Below are 24,146 nucleotides of genomic sequence, written 5' to 3'. Positions count from 1 at the left end.
TTCCCTCCTTCCCTCCCTCCTTCCCTCCTTCCTTCCTTTCCTTTTGAAAAAGTAATATGGTAAAAGTAATTCAGCCTAGTTCTTTTCATTGTTGTTGAAGTAATCTCTACACCTAACGTGGGGCTCAAACTTACAACCCTGGGATCAAGAGGCCATGTATGTTCTACCAGCAGAGCCAGCCAGACTCCCCTTTGGTAAAAGCAATTCAAATGCTATAAATGCCTATTCCAGCGTAAGTCTGCCTCCTCAGCTCCCCAGCACCCCTCGCAGAGGTCACCACCACCATTACATGTTTCTTGCGTCTCCTTGCAGATGTATTCTGTCCGTACACGAACGTGGACTGTCTAGGTAGCCTCTCCTTGCTTTCTCCCCACAAATGGTGGCATCTCGTATCTTGATGTGCACACCATTCTGTACCTTGCCTTTCCTCAGATAACACTATGTATCTTCATGATCCCTCTATATGAAGACATATTTTTAAGGGCTGCCTAGAATTTCATTGCACTGCTGTGTCATGATTCTTTGAACCAACCCCCATTGTCATGGACAGTTTAGTCCTTTTCCAATCTTTTATAAGCAAAATTACAATGAATTGTACCCACTTCTTTGTGCACAATGTGCAAATAAATACATAGAGAGGATAATCTCCTACAAGTGGAGGTGCTTCCTGGAAGCACGTAGGCTTTCACATTTTGAAAAAATTTTTTTAACGTTTTTATTTATTTTTGAGACAGAGAGAGACAGAGCATGAATGGGTGAGGGTCAGAGAGAAGGAGACACAGAATCTGAAACAGGCTCCGGGCTCCGAGCTGTCAGCACAGAGCCTGATGCGGGGCTCGAACTTACGGACTGCGCGATCATGACCTGAGCCGAAGTCGGCCGCCCAACCGACTGAGCCACCCGGGCGCCCCTGCATTTTGGATGCTGTCGTGGTTGGCCCGCAGGATGCGCACATCTGGTTCTCCACTGCCTCCGCACACCGCACGCTTCACATTTTTGGATCTCTGCCAATCAGATAGATTTTTTTTTTTTAATGATATCTGGTTGTAGTTCCAATTTGCATTTCTATTATGACAAGCATAGATGGTATCTTATCATTTTCTCTAAATGCCATTTGTATTATTCTGTCATCCCTCCCTGCAAGTATATGAATGATTTAAATTTTCTACCACAGACCTAACCCTCCCACAGAGATACCCGTGGCATTAATCCCAGGCTGAGCCCTCTTTGGACCCCTCTGGGGACTGAAAAGAAGAGGATCCGTATCTCCTGGTGCATCTGGACCACAGCCATCCCAGGGACTCCAGTCTCCTTTTGTGTTTACTAGCTGTAAACCAAGGGCGATAATTTACCATGGGAGCTGGGAACGTGACTCAGCTCAGGGTTGGGCAGCCCCAGGCTCTCTGACCAGCCAGCCCCTGGTGCCTGGCCCATGAAGGCCTGATCTCAGAGTTTGCAGCGTGCCCCCTGCCCATCCTCAAAGAACAGAACTTCTTAGTCCCTCTGAGTTTCTGTTTTCTCCCCCAGTCTTTGAAAAGCTGTGGTGGGAACAGAACACTTCATTCAAAGGAAGTCCTGAAAGGCCCTTTTGTGGTGCATCCGGTCCAGGAACCAGCTCAGTGTTCTCTGAAGGAAAAAAGACTTGAACAAAAGCTGGCATCCTAGGAACCCTGGAGGTCAGGCCCTCGTTAATTAGCCACTGGCGTCCCTGCCTCATTAGTATTCAAACACAGGCAGAACACAGCTTCTGCCCCTCCAAGCTTTCCCTTAAACCTCCTCCATGCAGAGATTGATGTTAGAGGTGGGATTTTTTTTTTTTCCCTCCATCACTTGCAAGATATCCACAGATAGGGGCTTTTTCTACCTCAGGACCTGGCTGAGGGGGGACATGGCCAGGTTGTCAGTCATTATCTTGATCACGCCCTTCGTGTAGACAGAGCCCCAGCTTTGGAAGCAAATGGACTGATGTTCAGATTCCCCACTCTACCCCTTTCTGGCTGGATGACCTTAGCAGATGACCTCTCGGGGCTAGTGTTCTCCCTACAATTATGGATTTACAATAGTACCTATTGTTCAAGGAAGGTGCTGGTGTCTTGGGACACAGAAAATGTGCAGAAAGGGGATTTGGAGATCACAGAAGAACAGAATGAGAAGGGATTTGTTTGCCAGGCTTTTTCTTAGAGGAGATCAACCCAAGGAAATAACCACTGAGTTCTAAAAAAAAAAAAAAAAAAAAAAAAAAAATGCAATCAAATCCTAATACTTCCTTTTGAGTTGAAATTCAGAAACTTCTTATTATGCTATTACCTTCAAGGTAAACAATTAAAAAGTAAAAGAAATAAAAAAGTAAATCCTCGCCCTCGCTGCTAAGGCCCCATGTGAGCAGGCCTCTGTCCACCTCCTTGCCTCCAATCTACCACTCAACCTTGGACTGTGGGGTGTCGGCGGGGGCAGGGGCACGAGGGCAGGCCATCCCGAGAGGGGCCACATTGGCATGAAGATTATTTCGAGCTGAAGGCAATCAAGACCCTATGGGCTCAATAGAAACTTTTGCCCCTCCTTTAACTACCCAGAAAAATCTAAATTGGGGGTGTTTTTCAGAACAAGGGTTATTACCAGAGATAAATTTTATCTGAGTCACCCATCTGTATGGCAGGGGCAACATCTAATTACCGAACATCTGCTTTTCTTCTTATCGCCCTTTGAAGCGCACTCCTTTGCCCTGAAGTCCCAGGCCCCTACCCATATCTCTTCAGTTCAGGATGACAAACGTACCTCATTTTGCCTGATCATTTTGGGAATTCCCATGTGTGTATGGATTCCTCATCTGTACGTCATTAAATTTAATTTCCTCCTATTCATCTGTCCCAAGTCAATTTGATTCTTAGTCCAGCTACAAGGACTCTTGAGGGGACAGGAGTTCTTGCTCCCCGACAGCTCCAAGACCAAGCCAGTGAGCATCTCTCAGTATGTGAATGCTCAGGGTTCCCTTATCCCTCCCCCAGCCCCTGATGGTGGAAGCCCTTTCGACCTAGACTTTCTCCCACCCTCTCCTCTCCACTCTGGCTGACTCTTGCTCAACATTCAGGTTTCAGCTGAAACATGCACTTATTTAGGATGTGCAGGGGCCCGAACCCCTGAGTGGGTTATTTGCTCCTACAACCCTCTCCCTGCAGGTTCTGTCTGTAGTTTCGGACACCCTGTTTTCCTTGCTAGCTGCTAGAGCCACCAGGATGCATTCCTAGAGCTGGCACTGTGACTCACTGTGACTGGCACCTGGAAGGGGCTTGTGGAATATTTTGGCAAGGAAGAAGAGGGGAACATATTGGGGAAGGAAAAGATAGGTTGGAAGGGAGACGTGGATGTACCGATGGGCTTTCTGGAGTCCCACAGCAAAGGGCAGCCACCTACTCGCTTCCCGCCTGGGTAAAGCCCCCTGGAGATGAGGAGAGGTTGGGACACACACGTCTATGGCACTTGAAGGAACAAGCCCTTTGAAATCCCCTTCTGAACTTTGCTGGGTACTTCCTCTTAGAAGCTTCAAAGTGGTTTTCAAACCCTAATTACCCCACACACTATGGCCCCAGGCAGCCGCCACACTGGGCCTCGATGTTCCTGTTTGCAAGTTAGGAAACTGAGCCCCAAAGTTAAGTTCTTGCCCGGGGCTCGAAGAGGAAATCAGCCTGAAAGGTTGTTGCCGTTCTCAGGAAACTACCCAACAGAGGAAGAGCTGGAAGCTGAGGGTACTTTGGGCCTCAGTTTACCTATATGGGTGAGGGGACCCTCACTGCTCTACAATTCTTTAATTCTCTACTGTGCATTTACCCAGCTCAGGAGTTATAATGAGGCAGCCCAGGCAGGCCACATGCGGCCCTCAAACATGTGTTATGATTGTCTTAGGGTTTGTTTTTTTTTTAACAGAAGATTTTTATAGCAAAATTGAAATTTGAGGATTCTCTTGAAACATCAAAAGGTCTGGAAACACTGGACCCACAGATTCCATCTCCACTAGGTGTAAGGCTAGCTGGAGCTGGGCAGCAGCTACCTCCTTTGCACAGGGCACATGCTTGCCAATTTGCCACAGACCCCAGTGCCCCCTCTTGTCTCTGACCTGGCTTCCTTCACTCATTCATGAAACCCGCTGAGCCCTCTTGGCAATTGAATCAAAGCTCTTGTACTGCCTCTTCCACCTTAGTTACTACCTCTGGCTGCACTGGCCTTCTCTGGGTTTCTTGTAAAAGCCAAACTCTTTCCAGCCACAGGACCCTTATATATGCTGTTCTGTCTGCCTGGAACACTCTTCCCCCACAACTCTCCGTTGAAGGGTGGCTTCCTCTATCTGAATTGGGTTCCCCTTAATGTATCTATAGCTATCTCCCAGGCCGCATCACAACTTGTATTTATTCATGAGTGTGCTTACTTGCTTGTCTTCTGTCTCCCCTATTAAAATACAAACTCCTGGAGGGCAACAAAAACTCAGTGTTATTGACTGCTGCCTCTGCAGCATGCAGCCCAGAACCAGACAAACCTTGGGAACTTGGTAAATGTTTCTGGCATGAATGTGTGAATGAATGCATGAATGGGACCCTGGCAGGCCCAGTGGATGTCCATCCAATGATAAGTAGCCAGTCATCCTGCCAGGGGTTGGTAAGTAGATGCTGTTTTCCCAGTTTCCTTGTGGCATTCGCTCAGGCACATGTGCTCCCTTGTCCAGAAGCCCTGGGATAAAAAGTGAGCGAGAACACTTCAGGGGGGTTTTAAAAGTATTTATACCTGGATACATGTGTCAGGCAAGGACAGATGACTAAAGCAACCAAAGAAGACGCCAAGATGACAGTACAAAGTGAGGCTTCTTCCAGATGCAGAAAAGGAGGCTTGGCTTCAATTAAATCAGCAAGTCCCAAAGTGGATGCAGAGAGGGGGGATGATGGACACCAATCTCAACAATCACGAAAAGGAGAGCCTCCCTTGAAGTTTAAGAGTTTAAGGCAAAGACAAGCCACCTCCCTCCTTCTACTTTATGCAAAGGACCTTATGATGTCTTCTGCCCAAGACACAGGATGAGTCAAGAATAAAAACAGGTTTAAGGAAGCATCCGATTGCTAGGGGACAGGTCAGAGGCTGGGTTGGAGGCCCATTTACAACCATGTGGTCAGTGTTTGGTGATGTCGAATGAATAAATGACGGCATGAATATTGTAGATATCCAATATTATAAGATGCCATATTGCATGCCTCTCCCCCCAGGTGCCCAGCAGATCCTGGCCAAAGCAAGAGTGCTGGGCAAAACAGATTCAAACGGTCATTCATTTGGTGTATCTGGTATCTCCAAGCTGTACCTAACTCGTGTTAAAAAGGTTAACCTTCCAGGCTGGGGAGTCAGCCACTGAAAGGGGGTCGGCCACAGGGAAAGTTACAGGGTGAGGATGGTGAGGCTGAATAGATGTAAGCATTCAGGTTTGGCATCTCATATTGGATGAATGGAGGGGGTCTCCAGAGGTGGGGGGGGTAAAGGGATGAGGTGGCGTGAACAGGTATCGCCAGCTTCTGGTCAAGAATCCGCTCCCAGCATCTCAGATCCCAAGAGGGAACAGCTCCTCATCGTTGGCCATCCCCCAGCTTCTCCCAGCCTCCTGCAGCATCTTTCCCCTCCATATCCCAGGAAAACAAGAGAGATTGGCCAGAGGACAAACGTGGCACTTGAGGGTGGCTGGGGGCTGGAGAAGCGGAAAAAGGCAGCAGATTTTTGCTCATCACAAAAACAAACAAACAAAAAAACCCTAAAGAAAAAAAGAAAACCCATAAAACTTTACTAATAATGCTCCCCAAAACGGAATAGACTACTGCCTAAGGTAATGAGCTTCCTGTCACTGGAAGAGTACAGGTGAGACCCTGGAAGCCATTTTCATGACTCTTGTAGATGGGATTCCAGCCAGCATCAAGTAATGTTCTTATCTTGGTGGCTGTGGGTGGGAGAGTTCTCAGACCCCCTGATATTGTAGGCAACATTTTTTCTGTATCTTTTGTTTTTCTTATAGAAAGTGTTGATGAGTTTCTTTAGTTTCTCAAAAGGGTTTATGACTCAAAAAAGATGAAAAATTATTCAGAGGAACTGATGAGGTCACCATTTCCCCAACCATTTCTGATTCTGCACATCAGAATCATCTGAGGAGTTTAAAAAAATATGGGGTGCCTGGGTGGCTCAGTCGGTTAAGCGTCCAACTTGGGCTCAGGTCACGATCTCACGGTGTGTGGGTTTGAGCCCCACGTTGGGGTCTGTGCTGACAGTGCAGAGCTTGGAGCTGATTTGGGGTCTGTGTCTCCCTCTCTCTCTGCCCCGCTCCCACTCACTCTCTCTCTCAAAAATAAATAAACATTAAAAAAATTTTACAAAAAATATGAGACCCTCCCCAGCTCCCACTCCGAGCTTACTGAACCAAAATCCCCCAAAATTTGTGTTTTTGAAGAGCTCTTACTGGATGATTCTGATGCCTCAACCAAGGACTGGTCTGAAGTCTCTAAAAAATAGTAACCAAAGGCCTCCGTGAATTTTAAGTGATTTTTCACCCCGAAAGTTTTAGAATTCCAAGACAGAGGTCACAAAACAGGGCCCCGTGGGCTTCTCTGGCCTATGGGGGTGTTTTAAAATAATAAACAACTTTGGCCAATATTTAAAAATTGGAATAGTTCTGGGTGCGTGGATGGCTCAGTCAGTTAAGTGCACAACTCTTGATTTCGACTCAGGTCACGATCATCACAGCTTGTGAGTTCGAGCCCCAAGTCGGGCTCTGCACTAATTGTACAGAGTTTGCTTGGGATTCTCTGTCTCCCTCTCTCTCGGCCCCTCCCCCACCCCTCACTCGCTCCCTCTCTATCTCTCTCTCTCAAAATAAATATTTACAAAAATAAAAAAATTGGAATAGTTCACACACAATTCAAATTTTCAACTTCTATAAAATGCAATCAATTTCTCCTATAAATCTCCTATAAGAGAGCTACCAAAATTTGACCCTAATTTGCAAATCCCAATATTTGATTGAAGCTTATTGTGTTTGCCACAGTCCCCACCACTCCCTATGGCATACAATCAGCTTACTTTGCTCTTGGGAGTGAACTGCCTAGCCCCTGCAGGCACTTAAGTTTGAGACCCCTGTTTGGAGCTTCCCCAAAAATTCACCAGCCTAAGAGATTGTTGACTCCAACGTATTTCCCAAATTGAGAAGAAGGCTGTCTGCTCCTGGCTGAGCTGGGAACTGAGGGGCCACAGGTCTCCACTTTCCCCAGCCCTCTGCCTCCCACCCAACTGACATCTAGGAGTTGTCCTTCAACTCTGTCCAGCACCAGGCCAAGGACTTCAAAGCCACACTAGATCCAAATTGAGTTGACACTAATCCTCTTTGGCCTCGGCCTGTTTTCTTCTGCCAGGCAGAAACTTCCCGCCTCTGCTCGCTTCCTATTAAAATTAACAAGCGTTGCAAGCAAGCATCAAAGGCAGGGTTGTGTCTTTAATATTCCAGGCAGGCCCAGGCTGTGATCACAGCCCCTCCCCCATCTTCTTCTCTTCCAACTGAATTGGGGAAAATGGTTCGGCTGAGAGTGCCAGAATCAGAACATTGGCCATCCTTGTCTGTTTGATATTTGCACCAAGGAAAATTCCAGGGCCAGCAGAACATCTTCACAGCAATTTTCTTCAAAGTGCCCTGCAAAAACTGGCCAATTATTTGTAAGAGGCAGCCTTAGAAGGGTATGTTATTATCCCCATTTTACTGGCAGGGAAACAGAGGTCAAATGGCCTGCCCCAGCCAGAGAGAAAGAGAGAGTGAGATGGATGGAATCAAAGCATAAATCAATGTTCATCTGAGACTCACACGGACCTGTGTCTGGTCCAGGAATTCTAGCACACCCAGGCTTTCATACCCGGCTGGGTTGTCGTGACCACCCCTCCTGGTTCTCATGCTCGGCTTCCCAGACCTGAGCTGTGTGAAGACAGTAGGTCAGTAACCCCACAGGCACTGACTGAGGGGGTAACAAGTTCTGTCATCAGCCCTCTACCACGCAGGAAATGACTGTGGAGACTAATGATCCTCCTTCCATACAACCCTTCAACTCTTGTCTTTGTTTTTTTTCTCCGTAACATTAATTGGGGATGATCTGATTATTTTCAGAGGACCATGCATTTATCCTGAAGTAATCCACAAGTTAAATAACTAGGGCACCATAGTTCCAAGTTATTAGTGGAACCCTGGCAGGTGGGAAGGGGCTGTAGGGTCAGAGGATTGGTCCATCTAGCTGAGGGACCTGTTCAAACAGAAGTCCACGGACACCACCCCCGCTGAGATTTTGGCGGTGGAGGTCTGGCAAGCCCACTGTTGGCAGAGCTCGTTGCAGGGGCTACAGGTCCTGAGCTGCTATATTCCCTCCCACATCTTTGGGGGAAAAGCCTGGCCAAAAAGTGCCTGCAGACAATGAACAATTTTCTCAAAAAAGTGACTTTGATCCCAACGCTTTTATTTATTTTTTAAAAACTTTTAACATTTATTTATTTTTGAGAGACAGAGTGTGACCAGGGGAGGGGCAGAGAGAGAGGAAGACACAGAAACTGAAGCAGGCTCCAGGCTCTGAGCTGTCAGCACAGAGCCCAACGCGGGGCTCGAACCCACAAACCATGAGATCATGACCTGAGCCGAAGTCGGATGCTTTACTGACTGGGCCACTCAGGCGTCCTAATCCCAATGCTTTTAAATACAAACTGCCTTTCTGGGACTTCAGCTGAGGGGATTGCCCCTCTAGAAATCATAGAGTCAAGCACCTTCCCAACAGCTCTCTCTTTACCAGCACGCAGAACAGAACTGGGAGGGGCCTGAGCAGTTATCTAGCTATGGACACCTCCTCAGTGTTTCGGGGGGAACTGAGGCCCTGGCAGAGAAGTGAATTAGAGAGTGAGTGACACCAGTGAGTGAATTAAGAAGACTCGGTTGCCCTGGAGAGAGAAGATACAAGAGAAAAAGTAAGATGTGTGCACAGAGGGGAATGAGACAAGAGGAGGAGAGAGGAGGAGGAGGAGGAGGAGGAGAAGGAGAAGGAGGAGGAGGAGGAAGAGGAAGAGGTGGAGGAGGAAGGACACGAAAGGGAAGGAATGGAGAGCAAGAGAAGGGGGGGGGGACAGACACCCTTGTTTATTTCACCACCCAAGCACATGGTTCTGTGATGCCCGCCAATGATCTTTCTGGGAATCTCAGCTCCCCAATTACACCATAAAACCTTCTTTGTACCCCTAGGTGAGGCATGTGGCACCGTGTGGGGCCCTAAGCAGTTGCTTCATCTGAGCGGGTGGTTCTGCCAATGGCCACACTTGATAGTCACATAGGAGGTTTACAAAGGCCAGGAGGTTTTATTCCTCGATGCATCACCTCACCCAGCTGATCCGCACCATGGGTGGGATGATAGACAAGGCCCTTCCCCTCTCGGAACCTCAGGCTCCCTATCTGTAAATGGGTTTGGGATTGAGAGAGGGTTTAGACCACATTATTGCCCTTATAGCCCTGGCATTCTAGAATTACGTTCATTCCAGGAGTTCTGTTTCTGTCCTTCTTCAGGTATTCCTGAGAGGTGTTAGAGGGCAAATCCAGAACTCCTTACTATAAATAAATTTCAACTGGAAGGAAGAGTTTTTAAACAAAGGGTATAAAGCACAGAAGCCTAGGATAAGTTTTGCCAACTTGACCAATCCCCCATGGCCTGAGCAACTGCTGGCAGAGAACATGAAGACTGTGGACACAGCTCCAGGCTGTCCCTCCACTCCCCACTGACCCTGAGTGGCCTTCCTGGGGACACACCAGGGTGTTCACCTTCCTCATTCCCCAAGATCACTTTGAGTCCTCTGCACGGGAAAATTATTAAAAACCAGTAAGGTGCGGGGCGCCTGGGTGGCTTAGTTGGTTGAGCGTCCAACTTCGGCTCAGGTCATGATCTCACAGTCTGTGAGTTCGAGGCCCATGTCGAGCTCTGTGCTGACAGCTCAGAGCCTGGAGCCTGCTTCGGATTCTGCATCTCCCTCTCTCTCTGCCCCTCCCCACTTGTGCTCTGTTGCTCTGTCTCTCAAAAATAAATAAATGTAAAAAAAAAAAATTAAAAAAAAAAAAACCAGTAATGTGGAAAGAAAGAGACAGGCCATGTGACTATGAAAGTGATACAAACTGGTCCCAAAGTCGGATTGGTTAGTGCGATGCCCACTGAGCAATCGTAGAACGCAGCGCGTTAGCAAGAACACTGGACCACAGAGTAGACCCAAGCAGCCAAAAATCTTAACAATGGTACACTCAGCCTCAGTACTAATGAGGGGAATGTAAACCAATAACCAAGAAAATGCCATTTTGTATCTGCCAGACTGATGAAACTTAAGTCTGACAATATCAAGTGTTAACAAGGACGTGGGCAAATGGTCCCTTGAGGACACTGATCACACGGGAGTATGAACTTTTGGTAAGCAATTTGGGACTATCTAGTAAAGTAGAGTAAGCCTGTGACCTTCCGCTCAGCAAGTCTGTTCCCAGAGAAGCTCTGGGACATGTCACACAAGGAACCATGTATATGTGGCAATCCATTACAGCAGTGTTCGCAATAACGATAAAGGGGAAACATCTAAATGCTCGCCAATAAGAAAAAGGATAGAACTGTGAGATCGTCTTATAATAAATAGAATGCTATATGGCAGTTAAAATCATAAATTTCAAAATGCTAAGCCCAAAAAGCAAAAAAAAAAAAAAAGTTGTAAAAGGCTACATGGAGAATGATGCCATTTTATATGAGGTTTACAAACTTGTAAAACAAGACCATATAATTTTTTATAGACACATATATATGTAGTAAAAGTAGAAAAAACATGCGTGGGCATGGTCCACACTTTGAGAAATCAGTTCCCGGGTTTGGTGGTGGGGTAGGCAGGAGATAAGGGACGTTTACGTGAAGGGTTTCCACTCTGCTTTGCTCCTTTAGGTCATTGAAATGAATAATAGGACTTAATGTTAATATTTGGTCATGCTGGAAGTTTCCACATTTAATTTTCTATTCTCTGTTTTTGAAATCGTTCAGAATAAAAATAATAACTCAAAAAAGAGAGAGAGCAAAAAACAAGGAAGAGCATTGGCCCAGAGTTCCAATTGAGAAATCTGCCAAGTGCCGCTGTTCCCTTGGGCAAGGCCACTAACCTTGAAGGTGAAGCTGGTGTTCAATGGCTTTCCTACGGGTTCTAGCTGCGATACCACCCCCACCCCAGATAAAATCATTACGTGACAGGAGGTGGGCGGGATGCACAAGACAAAACAGATTTTAAAAAGAGTGGCCGCCCCATTTAAATAGAAGAGAGGAGGGGTGAGGCCTGACATCCCCTCTGCAGCAGCCCCTGCAATACACCTCCCTGAATCCCCGGGGGCTGTGAGCCTGAGCGGCGTGAAAACCCCAACACTCCATGAGGAACCCAGAGTCTACCTAGACTGGGAGAAATGAAGGGCCAAGACCAGGCAGCTAGGGCACAAAATTTAAGGAGCTACTCACTCTCAGGGTCATTCAAGCACCACCCTGCACTTGCGTGCCTTTAGAGAAATCCTGCTTGCTTTCCCTTTTTCTGACGGCTATTGAAATATGTACTGCCCCTGCTGGAAAGCAAGCTCCTGATGACCAGTCCCTGTGTCTGGCTCACTTACCTCATCCAGAGTGTTAACCTGAAGCCTAGTACACAGCAGGGCCTGAATGTTTGCTGAAGGATTGATGGAAGGAAGGGAGGAAGGGAGGGAGGGAGGAAGGGAGAGATGGAGGGAGGGAGGAGGGAAGGAGGGAAGGGGGGAGAAAAGAAGGAAAGGAAAGTAGGAAGAAAAAGGACTTAGGAAGGACAAATGGACAGATGTGAGCCTCTCGTCCCATCCCCAAAGCCCTAATCTGGGCTGCCAGCCAACCTGGGCCAGCCACTTTGCTCCTGGGGGCAATGAGTGTGGGTAATTGTTGGCTTTGACCTTACTCATCCTTCCTCTAGGGCCGTGTGCAAAGCGGAGGGTTTCACTTGCCCAGTGGGTACTGAATTACAGCCCTGGAGCTGGAGTCCTGTGTAATTAACTAGCAGCCACAAGCCCTGGAGAGTCTGTGAAGTCTGCCGAGCACACAGATGATTGGGCATCGAGCAAGGTGGCTCCTAATTAGCCTTGGCCTGATTTTTACAATCCACAGAGCTGAGACCCACCTCCTGGGAGGCTGGTTACGCACCGGTTGTGGGTTCTTTACCTGGGCTCCATGAATGGAAGGGGTGGCCTGGAAAACAAAATTCTGTGTGTATACATGTTGGTTGGAATGAAGAGGCTTTCTTGGAGCTATCCTGAGACAGAACAGCCCCAGACTCCCTGGCATGTATAGCTTTCTCAGTCTCTCTCCTCTCTCTCTCTCTCTCTCTCTCTCTCTCTCTCTCTCTCTCTCACAGACACACACACACACACACGCATGCATTGTTACCTTAGCTTAGCTGATGGAACAAATGTCTAGAGACATATATTTAAAGGAAACGTGAAGAACCTTACAGTTTATCAAAATCTACAGAAGCTCTTCCTGATGATAAGATCTTCAGAACTTGGATCACAGAGAGGGAAGCATCTCATTAGCCCAGCAGGGGAGGAGTCATAGTGCATGAGGAAGGGGGCGCTGGCCCTGCTCCTCTCAACCAACCTCCCACTCCAAAGCCCAACTCGCCAGGGTTTGGGGCTCTGTCACCCCTCTGCACCATGCTTTTCCAGGCCGGGCTGTGGACAGATTTGTGACAATGATGTTCACCCTTCGTGTTCTTCACGGCTTCCTACTGCTCCCGCGAGTTTTCTATCCTAGCATCTCCTGTCCTGCTCCTTCCACTTATCATCTCCCTTCTAAAAATGACAAGCTGATGTTCGGAGAGGTGACATGCCTTGCTAGAGCATCGAGGCCAAACTCCAGGTATATCTGACTCCGCATCAAGCCGTCTATAAACATAGCACGTCACCACAAACATAAAATCTTAATAATATCTACCATTGCTCGAGCACTTGCATGTTAAATGCTTGATCTTCTTCATTTTCTCTTAATCCTCACCATAACTCTATGAGTAGACCCAGGGACTCCCATTTTACAGTTGAGGTTCACAGACATAAGGGAGCTTCCATAGAAAGCGGATGGAAGAGTCAGAATGGGAAACATGTGTGAAGGACCGCTGCCCATAATATTCATTATGCTCTCTCTTGCTAGAGTGTGAAAGGCTATCAAGAAACCCACAATTGGTGCGAGGACAACTAGGCTGTGGTTGTGAACGGACAGTGACACTGGGAGGCAGGGGCATGCAAATTATACCTCAATGAGGTACCATTACACTTCTTCACACTTATCAGAAGGGCAAACATTTCTAAGTCTGAATAGAAGAAGTATTAGAGGAGGAAGTGGGGAAATAAGAACTCTCAGAAATTGCTCAAGGGAGTGCAGATTAGTATAAGATCTTGGGAGAGCGATTGTCCCCCCTACCACCTAGCCACCCTCCCTCTAGGGATGAGTGAGTTTTGTATATTTATGTACATGACATGAAGGGGGATGTTCCTTGCAGGATTTTTGTAATAAAGAAAACATAGTATAAGGGTCTAGGGCAAGAGCAGGTGCAAGGAGGCCCAGTTAGGAAAGGAGCCGAATCTTCCCGGGAGGTGATGGTGGCCCAAACCCGGCGGTGGCGGTCGAGGCAGGTGAGACTGAGACCGAGACCATGGGGGAATCTGGTTGGAGGTGAGGTGGGGAGAGGCGGTTGGGGATGGAGTCTGAGATGCTGTTTGACATCCATATGGAGATGCTGAGTAGCAGCCGGAAATATGGGGCTGAAGTTCAAAAGACAGGCCGGGGCTGGAGATGTAAACTGGGAGTCATAAGCACATAGATGGTGTTTAAAGCCATAAGCCTGTTAACTTTTTTATTTCTTATAAATAAAAGCGCTGAAGCAAATATGATCGTGTTGACATCTGTTAATTCTGGGTGGTCGATACGATGGTGGTTGTAATACTCTTCTTTGTACTTTTTAGTAGGTTTGAACTTTTTAATAATAAAGTTAATTAGTAAATAGTTTATAAGGTGACAAGGCTCCAAACTGCTGACGAGTTCAGTCAGGAATGCCTCAAACCTAAAACATAGGTACTGGTAACTATGTGAGGAGTCAAGTTCAAGTCCTGCCCTGCCATCAACCTAAGTTCAGCGACTGGGGGTTGACCCTGTTTCCCCATCCGAACAACAAGAAGCTGACCCACAATTTCTGAGGGTTCTTGCAGGGCTGACCATCCAGGATTCAAGCTGGTGCCTCATAGGGTCCCTGCCAGCCCAGATGGTATCCACCAACCTCTCATGCCTAGTCTTCCAGATAAGGCCAGAAATACTCCATAAGAGGGCTCTGTAGATGGAAGTTCAGCTCTGCCTCCAAACAGATGAGAACTACATCGAGGGGAGTCAGAAAGAAAGGGCTCCACCGTCCCCAGGCCCTGGGACCCAAAAGGAATTAGGCTGAGTTTAAAAGCAGGCAACTAAAAGGGCACCTGGGTGGCTCAGTCAGTTAAGCGGCCGACTTTGGTTCAGGTCATGATCTTGCAGTCTGTGAGTTCGAGCCCCGTGATGGGCTCTGTGCTCCAGCTCGGAGCCTGGAGCCTGCTTCGGATTCTGTGTCTCCCTCTCTCTCTGCCCCTCCTCCACTCCTACTCTGTCTCTCTCTGTCTCTCAAAAATAAATAGATGTTAAAAAAAAAAAAGTTTTGTAAGCAAGGAACTAAAACCCAGAGACTTTTAGCCACAGTATTTGAGAAGTTTGAATGCATCCAGTTCAGGACCCCAAGACAGGCTGAAGTCTATTAAAAAAAAAAAAAAAAAAAAGAGGGGCGCCTGGGTGGCTCAGTTGGTTAAGCGGCCGACTTCAGCTCAGGTCATGATCTCACGGTCCATGAGTTCAAGTCCCGCGTCAGGCTCTGTGCTGACAGCTCAGAGCCTGGAGCCTGTTTCAGATTGTGTCTCCCTCTCTCTGACCCTCCCCCATTCATGCTCTGTCTCTCTCTGTCTCAAAAATAAATAAACGTTAAAAAAAAATTAAAAAAAAAAAAAGAATAGTCTATGATCCTGAAACATACAAATAGGTGGGTGGCTAAACCAATCTGCCAAGTTGTAATAGGCCCAGGTAATGATAATGACACTACTACAATAATAAGTGTTTAAAATGCATTCTTTCACTTAACGATCATGAGGACAGTGCCGTAGGGTTATCATTTTCATTAGCCAGGCTTTGCTAATGAGAATATTGAGGCTCAGAGCAGTCAAGCAACTTGCCCCACATCATGCAGCAAAGAAGGGGCAGAACGTGGATTAGGAGCAAAGCAGCATGACCCCAGATCTCAAGCTGTTGACTGCTCTTGGTGAGCAACTCGTTCCTCTCAATCTCCTCAACAAGAGCCGGAGAAGACAGCCTCGGCGTAACTCTGTTAATTGAACCATTTATTCATCGTCAGCCCATAAATATTTATTGAGTACTCACTGTGTGCCAGCGCTCAGTGTGCCTGGCCACGGGGATGCTGAGATTAATACGGACTGACTTCGTTTTTGAGAAGCATGCAGTCTAGAGAGAGAGGTCAGTGTATAAATCAGCATAATAGAACCAATGGCTCCAGGCTGCTCCAGGGGGTGGGGCTCATACGTCTAGAGGGTCCCTGAAGGAGAAAGGATGGTGATTCCCAAAAGCAAAACATGGGCCAGGGTGTGGAGTCATGGCGCAGGACTCTTCTCTGACATCATCAAATGGCTGAACCTCCATTCCTAAACCATGAGTCCCAGAAACTTCTTTCTGGCAAAAAACACTGGGCTCAGGAACATGTGTTTAGCTTTTTCCTTCATGAGAAGGGAGAAGATAGAGAACCCTGTCATTTTGTAAGAGAGGGGTATTGGCTGCTCCTTTGGAACAACCTGTTTCATTGTTTTGAGAAAGCCACTGGACATATGCACGGAGGAGAGGCCATAGCTGGAGATGGAGATATTTAGGACTCAGGCTCGAAGGACCTACAACTGCTATGTGATGAGAGAAGAGCTGCCATCGTCAGGACTGCTTTTCTGCAGAGAAGTTCTTACATCAAGACCCCTCGTTTGAGGGGGCAGTGGGGGTGGGGTAGGGGAGTTCATTAACCAATGGGATTTGAGAGCCTCACAAAACCTCTGAACTTGTGGGGGGTGGAAATGTGGTGTTTTGTGCATTTTTTTTCTGGGTAGAGGATCCAGAACTTTCATCAGATGTTCACAGGGCTCCTTGAATCCTGCCGGAAAGCTAAGGATCACTTCTTTGAAGATGAATTAACACATTTTTCAAATATTAATTTTCTAAGGGTGGATTTAAGCTGTGCCTAGAGCCATTGCATGTTCTTGGGGGTGGTGTGTGTATTCTTGTCTTCGTGCTCCATGCAAAGATCTGGAGCGAAGACCCAGAAGACAGGCAAAAGGGCAAAAGGGGCCTGTGGATGTGCTTCTCCAGGCACTTGGAAGAAGGACAGCGGAACATGAACGGGACAGCCTGGGGCACAGCTCAGCATGGACTCGACTGCCCCATGCCACACATGGTTGTTTCAATCTGCACAGCCCAGCACCTGGGAAATATCTTCATGCTATGGGATAGAATTTTGAGATTATCATTCAGACGGGGCCTTCAGCAAATCACAGTGTCAATCATCCGAGGAAGAAGCCATTCCTGGCTCAGACAGGAAAGAGGGAGGAGAGATGGCTTAGATGAGGGTAAAGGACAATCCCTTCCTCGCTCTGGGCTCACGGGTTGGGCTAGACCTTCTAAGGCATTAGTATCTGCTGCAAGGCACACACATAAGAGGTGAGGCGGGGGAGCTGACCCTGCCAAGAGATGGACTTGGAAGGAAGACGAAGCCAGCCTCCAAACTCTGACAGCAGCCCTGCCCAGTCAGGGGTTTCCCAGGCTGAGATGTCCTCCTAAACTTCACAACTGTAAGCTCTGGTTTTACTCACCCTTGGCTCCCCAGTGCCCCGCACAGTGCCAGCCTTTAGAAGGAGGTGAATGGATGAACATGCCTGGATCCCTTAGAAGGCTGTGAACTCCTTCCAGGCAGAGGCCATTTCTGGATCACTACAATATCACCCCTGCCTACCCTCCCCGTGTCCTGCGGATGACCACGGGGCTGAATCCCTTTCTCCTCACTAGAACTTCTCAGCTCAAACCCATGGTTCCACGGGTCAGACTGAGGCCTCGCTGGTCCTTATGGTTAAGTAACGGAGACCCCGGCAACTTACAAAAAGGAGGATCTGTCTCCACTGGTTATGGCCAGTCCCCATCTTTTTTTGCCTTTCTGACTGGTAACGGTATTTTTCAGCAGAGGTCCTCAGTACCCACAGGCAGGATCCTCATGCATTCATACGTCCATTTGTCATTCACTCACTGGTTCATTTGTCCACTTATGTGTCCACTCACTCTCTCATTCATGTCTTCAGTCCTCTGACCATTCATCTCCTTCCTGTATTCATTCATCTCCTAAATGTTGTGCAGAACGCTGAGGAAGAGAGAGGCATCAGACACAAATCTTGCCTTTGAGAGCTCTGAGATTGGGGCACGGGGCACAAGAGCCATGGACATGCTCACACAGCAGAGTACAAAGTAGTAAACGTCATGAGAAACATACAAACGCATCACTGAGGGGTCACAGAAGTAAAGACTTCTTCCAGTTGAGAAAGGGGGAGATCAGAAGCAGCTTCCTGGAGCGTGTGTCATCAGTGGCAGCTCCAGAATTTCTACGTGGAAAGGGGGTGAAGGTGGCAGCTTTTGGGGGGCAGCCTGAAGCTGCATCATCAAGGGAGCACTTTACACAAGACTGAAGAGCAATCCGCTGCCTATATCAGAGAATGAGGTTATGGTGAAGATGGGGGGCTCGTTCTCCCACAGAGCCCCTCTTGCTTCTACTACTCAAGAAATGGCATTTGAGCTCATGCTTCGGTAAATGAGGAGGATTTATTTGGACTCGAGGCAGCAGGGAGAGATGAACACCTGACAGGAGCAAAGGCCGGATGTGGAAAAGTTCGGGGCAAGTATGGGGAGCCTGGAGTCCTTAGGTTTTGGTGAGGCAGGTAGAAGGGAGGAGTGGGCAATGACCTGAGAAAGGTAAGTTGACCTTGGAATGCAAGACTAAGATGTTCGGGCTTCCTTCAGCAGATGGTGGGAACCGCTGAAGTTTTTGAGAATAACAAGAGAATAGCAAGAGAATAACAGGGCCAGTGCTATTTTGGGGGTTCTATCTCCGAAGCAGTGTGGAGAATGAAGAGAAGCAAGCAAGCCCACAGGAGGCTGGTTCCAGGCCCTTCCTAATGTTTAGGGGGGCAGAGCAAGAGCACAAATGGAGGTTCACACGCCACTGGCTAAAATATCTAAAAGTTATAAATCAAATTGACAAATAAAATACATTCCATCCCCTTACCTTACAGAGAGCTTCATAGCCACCTGAAGGACCAGCTTCAAATGTTTAATTCTCAAATCCTCACACTGGAAGACACCTAGAGAGCTGCCCATGGCCCCAAGGCCCACCTCCCTTCTTTTCCCAACCCTAGCCTCTTCCCTCACTCCGAGAGGCCTCACGCACACCAGCAGGCTCCCAGCCCACACATCCAAACTCCGTTTGCACCCCCAGCAAACAGCTACCTCCAGCCACCCTTCAGGCCTAGAGTGACACACACCAGCTGCCCATCTGCCCTTGGGAGCCTGGGGCAGAGGTCTGAGCAAACCCTCGGAAGCAAGCCGGCTTGGGATGAGACAAGATTCCAGAATCCAGAGTGTTATGTGTATGGTCTAGAAGAGGTTGCGTACTTCGGTTGGGGACGTGCCCCTGACTTTTGGCCTTCTCACCCAGGGAGTCTGGAGGATATGCCAAAAAAGGCCCCAGCGGGGCTTTCTAAAGCACAAGACCCTGGCTAGAAGCCCCCTTCTGCCCATGGTAAGGGCTTTTAGGACCAAGGGAGATGGAATGAGGCCCCGAGCCAGGCCCTGTGAAGAAGGGAGCAGAAATGGCAGGCTGCATAGGACTTGGAGAGCAGAGGGTACAGCTGCCAATCTGAGCACTACAAGCACCACTGGAGCCTGAGCCCGGCTCCTTGATACCTTGGCACATACACAGATGGGTGGATGCATCCCTTCTGAGAAGCCACCTGTGTGACTGTACTGCCCTCCCTCTCCTCTGCCCTCCTTCTGCCCGCTCCCTCCAACCCCCAGCCCGCAGCGTCTGGCCGGGCCGTGTGCAGGGCGTCTGGCCCCAGGGACAGGTGGGGTGCGCCCAAGTGCACACCTACACAGCTATAAATAGGGAGCCTCCAGCGGCTGCTGGCTCAGCTTCTCTTCCCCAGCTGTGATAGCACTGGAGCCTCTGGAACACCTGGACCATGGACCCCGGTGAATGCACCTGCATGTCAGGTGAGTGAGCATGCCCACTCTGGGGTCCTGGGACCTTGCACCAGCTTCCGACAGGGCACCCACAGGGCTCTGATGAATATTTCTCTCCCTCCAATTAGGAGCCGCCAGTGGGGTTTGTCTCGGACTGGTGACCTCTGGGACGGCTCCCACTCTGTGGCCTACCAGTCTGGTTTGCTAGAATTGAGACCCTGGATCAGGGGGCACTTAGTGTCAGGCCCCCAGGGGCAGCCACCAGAGTTGAGGAAGTGCTGTGGCTCAGAATCTGGCAATCTGGTTTTGGTCCACTGCTGCCATTCATTCCTGACACTTAGTATTTCCAACACTCAGTTTTCTCATCCAAAAACCAGGGTCACTCATCCCCAGCTGCCCACCTCCCACTGTTGCGATGATAGTGTTAAAATCATAAGGCATTTGCAGACGTCAGGGGAGTTATTAGAAGCATACGTGGGCTCCTGAGTCTCTGAAACTCCTTAATTTCATGTAAGCACGTAACACAGGAGGAGAGAGGTCAGAGTTTGGAGACATCTGGTCTTTTATCAAGAATCCTCACAAGCCTCTCTGGTCCTATACAGGACTATGTCTATACCCAAAATTTGCCAAAGAGACAGAAGCTTCCAGCATTTTGACACTCAAATGATAGGGGGGATGACTTTTTTTTTTAAGTGTAGATGGTTTTTGTATGAAAACAAGCTATGGCTGCAACTCTCTTTTGAGGTTATTTATGTCCCTGGTTCTTTCTCTTGGCCCTTCAGGGTTGCCATCTTGCCTGATGCCTTGCAAAGGTGAGGAGGGTATACAAGGCTCCGACAGCCCCTGGGGGACCTGGGGCTTGGTGGACTTGGCCTAGTCTCGTGGTTCTCAACCCTGACTGTACATCAGACTGGGTTGCTTTTTAAAATATGATTCCCGGGGCCCCTGTGTGGCTCAATCAGCTAAGTGCCCAACTTTGGGTCAGGTCACGATCTCACGGTTCGTGAGTTCAAGCCCCGCATCCAGGTTCTCTGCTGACAGCCCAGGGCCCGCCTCGGATCCTCTGTCCCCCTCTCTCTCTGCCCCTCCCCCTCTCAAAACTAAATAAACATTAAAAAAAATGCGATTCCCTTTTCTCCACCCAGACTCACGAATCAGACTATCTCAAGGGTCGGACCCATGAATCTGCAATTTAGCAAGTGTCCCGGCTGAAGGGCTGGACACAGCCACCCCAGTTTCCATCCATGGTCTGTGACTGGGAACCACTAAGGGGCCCTGGCCACTTGTGTGATGCTCAACAGCATCTTCTATCCTCTTGCCCAGCCCCTCCCCAAGGACAGACCACTAACCTTGCCACAGGGACGATCTGCAGCACACCTTGTGTCCTCGTTTGATCTCAGTCCTTAACGCTTGTGGCTCTGTCTTCTCTTCTAGGAGGAATTTGCATCTGTGGAGACAATTGCAAATGCACAACTTGCAACTGTAAAACGTGTCGAAAAAGTGAGTTATGCTGACCGGGGGCACCGCTGGCCAGAAGCTAAGAAAGTCTGTTCCCTCCTTTCTCAACCCTCCAGCCAGCCATGGTGGTATTAAGCAGGTTCTGGAGGCCTTTGACCCATGCGGGAGTGATCTGAAATGAAAGCTGAGCAGAGACCTGGGGCAAAGCTCCTAAAGCTTGCAGCCCACCTGGGGATGGGGGCCTCCATGGGGTTGCGTAGGAAGAGGGCTGCGGGGAGGTCCTGTTGTGGCCAGTGGTGAACGGGGTGGAGCACTGGCCTGGGGTCATGAGCTCTGAGTTTTAGTCTTGATCTGCCACTGACCGATGACCTTGAGCAAACCCCTTCCCCTCTCTGGGCATGTGGCATATTCTTGATGACTCCTGAGGACCCCTCTGGCTCTAACATCCCACAGCTTCCTGCCCCAGGTAGGAAGGTCTTCTGCTAATATGGTCTTCTGCTAACGTGGATAGAAGCCTGTGGCATGCTCTGCTTTCTCTAAGTGGTGGGAGAGGAAGTGGAAAGATGGGGGCGTGGCCCCCAAACTCACCTGTCTGTCCTGTGACCTTTTCAGGCTGCTGTCCTTGCTGCCCCCCGGGCTGTGCCAAGTGTGCCCGGGGCTGCATCTGCAAAGGGGGCTCAGACAAGTGCAGCTGCTGCCCCTGAAATGCATCCGTTGTGCTGGAGGCAAGGCCTGGGAAGCATCTGTACAGAGCATTAGTCGAGAAGTTAGAATTCTTGTACCATAGGTTATGCTTTTTATATATTTGCTCAGATGTGGTGTTGGTGACATTCATGTAAAGTGCTTGCAGTAATAAAGTTTCCGCTCATGGTTGTCTGATGGCTCAGAGCACTGTTTTACCCTAACCCAGCAGGACGGAGAAGGACTGACTCTGTTGCAGACATGGTAGGCGCCGGCCCGCATCCCTTCTGCAGATGGCAGCTAATTACCCAATCCTGCAACTCTGCCTCAGGGGGCTCTCTCCTGCTGCACGAGCTTGCTAGATGCCTGCACAGAGCAGGCCAGGAGTACTGGGAAATCATCGCCCCTGGGGACAGCCCTTAGCTAATGACAAAGAGGAGTTGGTGGACGAATACCCACAGCATCTTTATCCTTCCAGTGGGACAAATCTGTGACGGGTTCTAGACCATGCTCCAGAAGTCCCCAGCAGCAGAGCGCTCCAGTAGCCCACGGTGGTGACCTGCTCCTTAACATACGCCATATTGCCTTCCTTCCTTCCCCACCTCACTTCTCCATTTTCCTACGAGTGCTTCCTGGGATCCCCCACCCAACAAAACTTGTGCGACAAAACTTCCGCTTTGGAACTAACTCAATCTTAGGCAGGCTCTCTGGCATAATATTGGCCCAGAATGCCTCACTGTGTGAATAGTGATATTTAAGGAACTTTAGCACTGAATCGTCCATGAACTCCTAGGGTAGGATGTCTGTGCAGATCTAAAGAAAACCCCCAAGGCCAAGGTACTGAGGGAATTAGCTCCCTGGTTTGGTTATTTGGGCTCACTTTGGGAGTGGGTGACAGGGTAGACATAGGCCAGGAGAAACTGATGCTATTCCCTGAAGTTCTTGTATTTCACGGAAGTCAATGTGAAAAGAATCTGAGGTCTTTGCTATTCCCCCCCAGATTGCTGACACAGACATCAGAGCTTTCGCTGCCCTGGCCCAAGTCCAACTAAGCTTAATGATTCTAAGTGCTGCCACTATGTCATTATGCAGCACTTATAAATGCATCAGCCACCGTGCTGAGCATTTTACACACACGTTCTCATTTAATCCCTTCAGCAGCCCTGCAAGAGGGTGGGTTGTATGGAGGAATCCTGGATTTTAAAAAAAATTACTTATTTTTAAATAAATCTACATACACAAGGTACAAAATACAAAAGATACAAAAGGTATAAGTCTCCTTCCACCTTTGCCTCCCAGTCCCTCCTCCTCAAGACAGTGACTGTAACCACTTACTTGTATTCCAGGGATATTCCCTGCCTGTACAAGCATGTGTGACACACTGCATCACACACACACACACACACACACACATACACACACACACACGGCAGTGTACTACATAGCTGGGGAAACGTGGTGTTTCCCCTTATATAGTAAATTCTCTGCCAAGTCCTTTTTTCCACTTAAGAGAGAACAGTAAGTAGAAGGAAAAATAAGATTAAACCACACAAAAAAACATGGTGACAAAACAAGAATCAATGGCTGAAGCACAATGGGAGACAAAGAGGGAACTCCACATATGTCTCTTTCATGGCAGAGCTGTCCCTGAGCCTAGCACCTGCCAGAGACCGTGCAGAGCAGGGGCCATAAACAGCTATAGGAAACACTGGTAACAATGAGCCTTCCTCTCCCTAAAAATGCACATGCTAAAACCCTCACTCAATTTTACATATGAGCTTAGAGAATTCACAGGCCCCCTGAGTCATCTCTGGATCCCTGAGGAGATCTTGGTTAAGAATCCAAGGCACGTGCACGGTATCTATTACTTAAAAGAATAAAGTGGTCTAATAACAGATTAAAATACTGAGCACTTACTTCTTGCCGGGCACTGGGCCCAACATCTCCCCTGCATTGTTTCCATTTAATTGTCACAACATGACCTGTGAGGTCAATACCGTTATCAACTCCATTTTCCCCAGATGAGGAAACAAAGGCTCACGAGGTTAAGTGACTTGCCCAAGGCTATACAGCTAGTTTATAGGATGGAGATTTGAATCCAGATATCCAGACTCCAAAGCCATGCAACTGAGAGCAAGTGGAGGTAGACAAACAACTTTGTAGATGGCCAGTGTTGAAGGCTGAAGTCACTGGAGGCTGGCACCAGGGAAGGGGAGGCTCAGTCCACTCTCATCCACACCAGCACCCTCAGCAGAGTGGGGCGGGGTGTGGGGGGACTCAAGCCCTGAGGGGGGTGTTCATTCATGCCGCCAAGGGCCTGAAACCAGGGCCCATTACAGGCTGGAAGCAGTCATCAACTCCACCAGCCTATGTCACCTTGGTCATCAGAGACCATCAGGCTTTTGGGGTTTTTTTCTTGCATTTCTAATTGCCTTTTCCCTCTTGCTATTCATTGACCAATCTAATATACATTGCCTTCTTTCCTGATATTCTGCACTACTATCATTCTGGGATGTCTTTTCATTGTTCTCCTAGGTTAGATCTATTATTTCTTGG

General features: G+C 48.4%; 1 protein-coding gene and 1 long non-coding RNA gene across 3 annotated transcripts in view; one reads left to right on the top strand and one right to left on the bottom strand.

Annotated features, from left to right (window-relative positions):
* Positions 1-24,146, bottom strand: part of LOC106973300 (uncharacterized) — a 34,891-nt gene continuing 10,745 nt past the window's right edge. The window contains exons 4-7 of one of the 2 annotated variants that reach the window (XR_003415692.2): positions 21,498-21,652; positions 20,801-20,898; positions 15,555-15,726; positions 1-1,004 (exon numbers count right to left, since the gene is read on the bottom strand). This is a non-coding gene — a long non-coding RNA (uncharacterized LOC106973300). The remainder of the gene's footprint in view (positions 1,005-15,554; positions 15,727-20,800; positions 20,899-21,497; positions 21,653-24,146) is intronic. The other variant, XR_001429974.3, reaches the window with a different exon arrangement.
* Positions 19,391-21,783, top strand: LOC113595211 (metallothionein-4). Its single transcript, XM_027044396.2, has 3 exons — positions 19,391-19,481; positions 20,886-20,951; positions 21,522-21,783. Exons 1-3 carry the CDS (start codon positions 19,451-19,453, stop codon positions 21,611-21,613), a joined length of 189 nt encoding a protein of 62 aa, XP_026900197.1. The 5' UTR covers positions 19,391-19,450; the 3' UTR covers positions 21,614-21,783.

Source organism: Acinonyx jubatus, chromosome E2, assembly GCF_027475565.1.
Source record: "Acinonyx jubatus isolate Ajub_Pintada_27869175 chromosome E2, VMU_Ajub_asm_v1.0, whole genome shotgun sequence".
NCBI classification, from domain to species: Eukaryota; Metazoa; Chordata; class Mammalia; order Carnivora; family Felidae; genus Acinonyx; species Acinonyx jubatus.
Note: the sequence above shows the minus strand (reverse complement) of the source record. Positions and strands in the feature narration are given on the sequence as shown.